Source organism: Pseudorca crassidens, chromosome 4 (genome assembly GCF_039906515.1).
Source record: "Pseudorca crassidens isolate mPseCra1 chromosome 4, mPseCra1.hap1, whole genome shotgun sequence".
In the NCBI taxonomy this organism is placed as follows: Eukaryota; Metazoa; Chordata; class Mammalia; order Artiodactyla; family Delphinidae; genus Pseudorca; species Pseudorca crassidens.
Genome location: NC_090299.1, coordinates 29,824,963 through 29,834,544, shown reverse-complemented (window position 1 = coordinate 29,834,544; position 9,582 = coordinate 29,824,963). Strand labels below are relative to the sequence as shown.

At 42.2% G+C, this 9,582-nt stretch overlaps 1 protein-coding gene across 4 annotated transcripts in view; it reads right to left on the bottom strand.

The window, feature by feature from the left end:
* Nucleotides 1-3,531: 3,531 nt before the first annotated feature.
* Nucleotides 3,532-9,582, bottom strand: part of ELOVL6 (ELOVL fatty acid elongase 6) — a 137,033-nt gene continuing 130,982 nt past the window's right edge. For all 4 annotated transcript variants that reach the window (XM_067735318.1, XM_067735317.1, XM_067735319.1 and 1 more), the window contains one exon: nt 3,532-9,317. In XM_067735318.1, the coding sequence (XP_067591419.1) occupies nt 8,893-9,317 (425 nt within the window). In that variant the 3' untranslated portion in view covers nt 3,532-8,892. The remainder of the gene's footprint in view (nt 9,318-9,582) is intronic.

The following is a 9,582-nucleotide window of genomic DNA, read 5'->3' as shown; positions in this document are numbered from 1 at the left end:
ACATTTAGCCCTCTCCCAGGCCGTGAAGTTGCCAGGGAGAACAGGAGAACTTGACTCTTTGTCCTGTAAAGCTTGTAATCTGTTGAAGGCAGATTTTTCAACAGTCCACAAATAACTAATTATTTATTTACCGTGGTGATAAACCCCACAAGGTAGAAAAGCACAGGGCTATGAGAACTCAACATGAGTGTCCTAACCTCTACTTTCCAGGCCGACGAAACGGGCACATGGGAAGGCCACGAGTCAGGCATAAACAGAGAAAACCTAAGAAATTATTGTGACTTTCTGCAGTTTGCCTGTTTAATACAAAAGCTGATTTTCACTAGAAAAGAAAGCACTTGTTTTAAGTATGTTTGCATTTCATTATTTATTTATGTGTGTGGCAGGCTGCCTGGACTGAATTTAAGTGTGTCTCAGAGATGTCTGGACCTGTGGTGGGGACAGATAATGGGGCTTCAGAAGGAGACCTGGGGCACTTCTAGAAAAGCAACTCCACCTGTGTCCTCTGCTAAGCTCAGATATATCAGGGCAAGTCTGGGGAGCAGATGTGGTGGTCACAGGAGTCCATTTATAGTGGGGCTGAGGACCTTCCAGGGGCAATACTTATCCAAGTAAAAGGAGAAATGAGGTCCAATGAGCTCAACCTGGGGGCAAGCTTTGCCGCATGCAGGAGAGGAAATGGACATTCTGATGCAGTGTGATGGCCGTTTCTCCAATCCATCCCTGGTTCCTGGATGCATGTCTGGCTCCTAAGTAGAGAAGGGGGCCGATTTTCTCACACAGCACATCTAACCAAGGGAAAGAGGCATTCTTGCCCCACTGCAAAGCAGAGGGCACCCTCCCTCTCTGAGGGGTGGTGGATGCCTGCTGAGAACTGCTAAAGCTGGCCAGGCCTAGAGATCTCAAGGCCCAGTGGAGAGATGAAATAGCAGCTGGGCCGGGTACGGATGGCAGGGAGGTGGGGTGGGAGTGACCACATAACAGAAATGCCTGATAGAGGCTGTGAGACACCCCTTGGCAATTTCCAGAATTAGATGCAAGGGACTTGGCAGGAAGTCAGAGGTCCTGCATCAGTGGGAGCTACAAACCAGCAAACAAGTTGCCTCTACAGGCTGGTGGGTCCGGGGGAAATTCGGGTTACGTGGAAATGAACAAATGAGTTGGCATGGCCGCCTAAGTCAATTTGGAAGCTCAGTAGGTTTATTTATGTTGTATTGATTTGATTATTCTAAAACGAAGTTAAAATCAGAACTGCTTCTAATTAGGAGACAAAGTGCTCGTTTTGCAAAAATGATCTGGTATTTTATAGTAACTCACATAGAGCTATGAGCTGGGCGGGGTGCGGGAATAGCTAACACTGTTTGCCTTCTCTTTGTAGAGAGATATTGGCTGCCTTAAGAAACGCCCACTGGAGTTTTCATAAATAAAACATAGCAGAGAAACACCCAGGGGGGCAGTTTTTCCCTCTAGTATGAAAGGAATTAGTGTAGTCGATAGAAAAGGAAGCTGTGTATGAAACCCCAGACTGTAACACAGGGTTTTTGCCCTGAGGGGCTGAAAATACCAAAGATTGCAGAATCCCGTGAGATCTCAGGTGAGGTTGCAGCGCTGTGTCAGGAGGGGGCTGCCCACATATTTAACCCTTAGGCTGCAAAGTTGTTTTCCGAGAGAGCGTATGTATGTTATCCTTTCTGTATAAATATGTATTCTATAACGCATATATAAATAAGGTGGACTACCAATGGTTACATCTTTCAACTAGTCTATAGATGAAAAGGAATGAAAAGTAGAAGAAAATGTAAAAGGTTACAGGGTAAAATGGGATAGTGAAGTTGATCTGATCTGATCCAGAGCTTCTTGTCTTGCCTAGAGTCCTTTATGGTGACACAAGTTTGCAGGCATCACGGGCTGAGGCGGAGAGCGGGTGCGAAATTCTGTACATGTGTGAGCGTCCAGTTTTGGGGGGAGGGGGTTGGGTCCCTCTGTGCAGCCCACCCCTCCCCCCACAATGGAAGTCCCTATGGCCACCACTGCTTCTCAGCAGGGCCTCCCCATTTAGTCTTAGGACAGGTGTTTGGCAGTAACTGAGACCGTGCCCCAGACCTACCAGTGCTGGAGATCCATCAGCTACAGACCAACCAGTGGGGAGACCTTTTAGTTATTTTAACTGTGCTGACCATTGATTTAGGACACTCACTGTGGCTCCAATTAATTTCATTCATTTTGAAACAACAGCCGAGAGTGGTCATGTTGCTGAGGTATTGTATTCTGATCCCATTCTTATTTCTTCATTCCTAGGAAGCCTGCTGTAACATATTTCGTGGTCTTGAAGTGACATAAGCACAGCATTTTTGCTGGCTAGACAGTGATATAAAATGCTTGTATGTTTTAATGCATGCTGTATTCATTTCTGAAGCTTGCATTATAGGAGACTGTGTTCCTATCGGAAGCTACCTGATGGCGCAGTTGTTTGTATTGGGTTCTGAGACTCCTGTCAAAAAGAGAAGCACCCCTAAGGTTTGCTTCTGCTTTTCCTTTTTTTTTTTTTTGGTGAAGTTAATAAAAATAACTTTCTGTGCAGTATGGGTCTCCCTCTCCCCACCCACCCATTTTGCCCTGAGTTAAGAACATACATTAAATGGTTTACAAATAAAATAGAAAGTTCTGTCTTAACTTATTCTGAGATGATGTGGAAAGAGACAGGCACGTTCATAGTAATTTAGCTGTGGAGAACCTTCACAAATAACAGGTTCTTAGTTTTAAATATAAATGCTGTCGGGACATTGCTGTTGTACACACTGTAGAGAAAACCATAAAGAATGCCATGAACCACTTAACCTGAAACACATACAATAGAACATACAGAAACACTAGAAGAAGGCCAAATGGTAGGAGCAGGGAGTAGATGGCTGCCTTCCCCTTGCTAGTAGCCAGCAGGTGTGTGACGTACTGGGCCCTCCTAGGAGGGAGGTGCTGTGCTTCCTGTTTGCCCCATCACACATTTTGTCCTGAAAAACTTTGTCCAGTGACGTGGCCAAGTGCTTCCTAGTTCAGTGCTGAGCATCAGAATTTCATTCATTTATACTCTACTTCTTTTCAAAAAATTTGAATGGCTACAGTGAAATCGGATTTAAGGAGATTACGTTCACATCTCGTTCCTTCTACTTCTGTGACATTTGATCTAATGAACAAATTTTCCTCAGCGGTAAAATGGGGATCCAACTTAGACTATGTGCCCCACGAGGACTGCTCTGATGCGCCCTCAGGTCTGGAGAACATGTGAAGTGTTACACCCATGACACACCATGGGCGCACTAGACACCTGTGGGGTTTTGATCAGCAGTATCCGGGGACCACATCATTCCGGGGCTATGCTCGAGAACTGAGGAGTTTTAGGGACTCACCTGTGTTTCGTGAACACATTGGAGTCAAATGTGGGATGGGCTTTGTGAGATTTTTGAGTAGCCCTTAGTGTACTGGACGCCCCCTTTGAATTGCCCAGACAAGAGAGAAAAGAAGCCAGAAACATAGTTTAGTTTTCATCAAAAGTTATGATTTTATTTTTAATATACCAGAAAAAAATATTTCTTTTAATGTCGTGAAATAAGCACTTGAAAATAACAATTCCAGCATTGCTGTGATTTGCTCTGTGAGGCTTATGTGGGCGGGCTTTTATCTGAACAGAGGCGCTGGGGCCTCCAAGAGGCTGAATCTTCCAGTGGTTTTCAAGGTTGCAGCAAGCAACCTCCTGCCTGAACACGCCAAGAGAGCAGACCTGCCTGAATCGGACAGGCTTGGGCAGCCTTATGGGGCTACTTCTGGAGAATTCTAGATTCTGCCCACTGGGGAGAAAAGTCCCCAGTGCCACCAAGCATTGGGAAAATAACAGCGTTTCAATACCAACATGAGTCAGGACCTTGCAATCCTGGCTTAAATGTGCTGCAAATATGGCTTGACCCTGATTTATGGGATCAGTTTCTTTAATTTAACCAGTTGCTTTAGGAGATGTTTACTACAATGTAGTTTGGGGTTTGGATTTCTGGTGAAGTGTGTCTGATGTCAAGACTTTTGCCTGCTCAACATAAAATCAAAATGCCATTCTTAAGATCTCCCTAATCCCCCTCAACCCTGCCATGGGTGTGTTCCCACTGTCTATCTCTTTAGTGCTAGAATAACTTTTGTTTCACTTTTTATTTATTTATGGCTGTGTTGGGTCTTTGTTGCCGTAGGCGGGCTTTCTCTAGTTGCGGTGCGCGGGCTTCTCATTGCAGTGGCTTCTCTTGTTGTGGAGCACAGGCTCTAGGCGCACAGGCTCAGTAGTTGTGGCGCACTGACTTAGTTGCTCCGCGGCATGTGGGATCTTCCCGGACCAGGGCTCGAACCCGTGTCCCCTGCATTGGCAGGTGGAGTCTTAACCACTGTGCTACCAGGGAAGTCCCCACTTTTTGTAAAGTGTAATTCAGGAGGAAGGGAAATCTGGGGCTTATTTTTCCCCCTTCTGCTAGCCCTGACTTTTCAGTGTCTGAGGATGAAGCAGGTAACTTGGTGATTCAGCAGGTTTGTGGAGATTCTCTGATGCTCTGCACAGGTGTACCTAACTGGTCTCTTTAGCTATGGGTTCTGCCATGTGACTCGAGGATGTTTGTAACTGGCGTGTTACAACTGGCATTCAAGAAAATACTATAACTGCACTGATGCTTGTTTTGCTTAAATATTGCGTACCAGCGTACAGAGGCCTTTGGTTCATTGGAAGACTGGGACCTAACACTTCACACTGATTGTCAGCACAAAATAGAGTATCATTGCTTTATCAGCTCTCACTTGAGTGAGTACGCACCACAGGCCAAACCCTGTGGTGCATTCTTAGCAAAATCTCTTTTGGTTGGTGAGGGGTCTCAGACACAAAGAATTGGGTCTTGTATACAAATAGAAAAGGGACAGAAGAACAAGTTAAGCTACAGGAGACAATGACTCACAGCACGAAAATAGGCTCTACTACCATCCCAAATCGATAGCAAAATATTTATTATCGAAAACAAAAAGATTGGACCACTAAACTTTCATCATAAAACTCTCACACAATTGTACTTTTCAGGATGGAAACATTTTTGGGGAAATAAGTGTCTATGAGACAGACATGGACCATGCACACACAACTCAAAGCACTCCTGAACTCTGGGAGGTGGTCTATTTGACCTTCTCCACTCTCCTAATAGCCCTCTTGAGTCAGCACGTGGCCAATCCAACGACTGTGTTAAAGATTCATTCATTGACCAAACTGGAAAAAAAAAAACAAAACCCTCAGAATGTGCTGGAACTGACTTAGTTATGTCTGAGGAGACGCTATTCTCTCATAATAAAGATAGCAACCTGAGCTTGTCTCTCCCAGGTAACCCAGCAGTCTGGGAACCAGGCCAGACTTCTGGAACTTTATACTCCAGTGTAGTTGACTCCAGGCGCTTTGTTATTCTTATGTGAATTTTTATCTTATGATAAAGATACCATGTCTGATTAAAAAAAAAAATTCTGTGGGTCTCCTAGAAGTGTTCTTCCATTCAGTTCTACAGAAACCCCACTCAGTAAAGTTTTAGACTCAGAGCTACATTAGTAGAGAGAAGTGAGAGGGATGTATTCAATTTTTTCTTTCCCCTTCAGCAACATATACAGCTGTATTGTCCCTGCCCCCTCATTTTGATAGCGGAGTATGGTTAGAAGGATGGGAGTAAGTTACCTGGAATAATCACCTCAGTACATTGTTTTAACTTGGTACATTGGCCTGATATTGAATATGAATATAGTAGTGGTTCTTTTTTCATGAGCAAAACTAGAAGGTGCAGATAAAACCTCTTGCTCTATGAATAGAGCATTTCTCACTAGAAAGGTTTTCACTGCAAACTCAGACTTGGGTTGATGCTCAGACCTTGTTTATCAAATTGCATGTATTTATGTATGAAGATTTGGTTAAAAAAAATTTTTTTTAAATCCAGGAATGTTTTCACCAAACTGCAATTGGAATGCAGTGGAAAATCTTCAATAGAAAGATAATCTATTGCAGCATAGTGGGGCAGCTATAAAAACGTGCCTGCCCAAGTTTTTCTGGAATGTTAAGTGACAGCAGGATTCTCTGTGTGGCAGTCAGTTCTCTGATAGGCTTCAGATTTGCCATGGGCTAGTGGTCCAGCCTCGTGTCTTGATATAATTAAGCAGTTAAGCTGAGATGTTAAAAACATTATACTGAACCTGTAATACCAGAATTTAGATTTTTTTTTTACAGGTGTGTTTTCTTTTTCCCTCCCATGATAATCATCGGAAATGCCTTTAGGTATATTTACCTAATTTTAAAACTATTTATTAGACATTCAATCTGTAAACAAAAATTCTAAATTATCTCACAAGGGAACACAAGTATGAACCTGTATCAAGATGAAAGTGCTTTGGAAGCATCATTTAGGGTCTATTTAAGGTCTATGCTCATTTCCTTATTCTAACCTGCATTAAAGGATCACTGATAAATCAATGGATTAAATAATTAAATTAAATCAACCAGAGTTGAGTTTAACTGAAGGGCCAGTTAGAGCTTAAGTCAACTGTTATTTGGCCTTTTCCTCATTTTAATTATTCTGCTTTTTTTCTAAGAAAAAAAGCTTATTGCACAGTATCATGTATTTTCAAAGCTCAAAATAACATTATTTGCATCTTAGGTCCTGCTATAACTAATAGATCCTTATCTTTTCAGCTCGTGTCAGTTTTTGCCCTAAAAATAATACATTCCTCCATCAATTCATCTATGAACCAACGTCAAGACATCATAGACTGTTCACAATAATTTAACACAGGTGTAACAGCTTCCCTTCCCTGCATACCCCCCCCCCCCGCCCTCCACCCCATCAGTCATGACTTGGTTTGCACGGATTCTTTGTTCATGGTTCAGACCATTCACACAGAATGGAATAAAATTTTATTCTTTTCAATTCCACACATAAACGAGATGCTGAGAAAGCCCTTGTCATCTCTGACAGAGAAGCAGAGCAGCTCTGTTTCATGAATGACAGCACAATTAAAGCTAAAATAATATAAAAATAATTTGAAAAATCCCTTTTCTGTACACTCTCAAATAAAGCAAGAAAGATAAACAACAGCTTCTTTTTCTGCTAGCCAGAAAATGTGTTTCTATTCATTTGAGCTTTGAAGTTCGGTGGACCCCTCATCTGTGTGCCTATACGTGTGGTTATGCGTGTCTAATCTATGCAGTGTAGTGGCCCCTAATTTTTTCATCTAGTTTGTCTAATCATTAAGCTACTTAACCAATGAGAATACTATTATATCACATTGAACAACTTGACATAATTGCTTCTTTGAAATACTAGGAATGTTTACACATTTATTTGGCTTGAAAAGGACTGAAATATTACAGATATTATATTATCTAGCTTTTTTTTTTTTTTAAGAATATGGCTCTTAATAAATCGATTTTCTGAGTTCCAGAGCAAAAGTCCCTTTTAAAAAAATTTCTGAAGCTGACTTGAAGCAGGAAGAATGTCTTCTGATTTGGCCAAAAATATGGTGAGTATGTTATATCATTTAAAATTTGAAGAATAAGTCTATAAGGGGCCCTTTGTTGTCAACTGTTCCAGCCAAACTTGCCATGAAGTGTGTTTGTCAAAGTATCTCCACTCAACCAGCAGAGGGCACTTTAAACACCTCTGCATTGCCTCAGGGAGCAAATGCAGATGATGCAGAAACACAGTGTTTACCCAAGATCAAGAAGAGCCCTGCAGGTTGTTTGAAATTCACAAAAATATAGAAAATATGGACTGTACCACAGGGTTTCATTTGAAAGTTATGAATATGTGTGAAGTCACCGAGGGAGGGGTGTACTTATTGTCTATTACATTGATCTTCGGCTCCTTTCCCACTGTCTTTTTCTCTTTCCCAGCTCAAGAACGGTACAGCGCTGCCCCTTTTTACAGGTAGTAGAGAGTCGATTTTTCAAATCATTTGATTGAGCTGTATCTTTTTTATTCTGTATTTACTCCTCTGTTTGAAAGCCTGAGGCAACAGAACAAAGGATAATGCTTCCTACCTCATTTAGGGGTAGAAATTAAACTATCAGAAATGCTCTGAGGTGGGGCTGCCCTTTTAGGAACTGGGCTGCATTATTTCCTTCCTCCCAGGAAGAACCCTGGAAAAATATTGTGCCCCGTTTGGTTTTGGCAAACTCACTAGACTGAGGCTGTGCGATGAAGGGAAACGAGCCTTTCTCTTAGTTGAAATATAGTTGTTTATATCCATTTTCTCAGGAGGTGATTAAGACATCTTTTCTCATGGGGGCTACAACTGCCAACCTTTCTTAAAAAGGCTTTCATTTTTGCAAAAGCATTATTGTTCTAGATAGACACCCTGTGTCTCTTCCATTTTTATCTTTTCTGTTGGCTCCAGTTTAGTGTCAAAAAAGATTAGAAAGGATTGTGTGTATGGGTTCGCACAGTCTTTTAAGTAAACTTCTTTGATCCTTAGAGAAATATAACACTTAGTAAATACATTTTTTTTTTCATATACTGTTAATAGTTTTTGTTTGCCTTCTCTTTCTGTCTCTCTGCCTCTGGCCCACTTTTGTTCTCATTTGTCCTAGAGTTGACAGATAAAGAGGGAATGGGGTCTTCCAGCAGCAGTCCTTTGAGATGGAGGTGTACTCAGTGAGTCCTCACCCAAAAAGGATCATAAACTTACTGGGTTAACTCAACCTAATTATCCCTAAGCTGCTTTGGGTTGTGTGTTTTCTCATGTCTTGTTTTGTTTTAGCTGCACCATATGTGATTCCTTGTGCCATTTTCTTTTGTCTATTATTTTTCTTGATGACCCTGAGCTATGGCTTCCTCCTCAGTTCCGACACTAGTCAGCCTTCGTTGTTTTCCTCATCTTGCCAATGTAGGCCTCAAAGAAGAAGTGGCAGAAGAGCACAAGATAGCTGAGGTACATGAGTGAGGACCAGAAGATGTTCTGAAAGTGAGAGTGACACTGGTCATGCTGCATCCAGTGGAAGACCAGGTAGTTAACGACACAGCCCATCAGCATCTGAGTGATCTGGGACAAGGTGATGAACATGGCAAACTTCCGGGAGACTCGGAAACCCGCTGCTCGCAAGGCATAGTAAGAGTACATCACGGAGTGCACGCCATAGTTCATAGTCATGAACCAACCACCCCCGGCAACCATGTCCTTGTAGGAGTACCAGGAGTACAGGAGCACAGTGATGTGGTGGTACCAGTGCAGGAAGATCAGCTTCTGCTTCCTCAGAATGATGAATATTGTATCTCCTGAAAGACAAAGAAAAAATTGGACATGAGCCCCTTGACCGTAACAAAATCATAATCTATATCTCTGCAAGAAGGTGGATGTCTTGAACGGGCACTTGAGAATGAGATGGACTGGGTTAGAATCCTGGACTGATATTTACTAGCTCAGTGACCCTGGGCAAGTTATTTATCCTATTTTCCCATTTCATCATCTGTAAAATGGGGATAATAATAGCTTGAAATTATCTGAGGATTAAATAGGATACTCAACATACCCTCTTGGCAC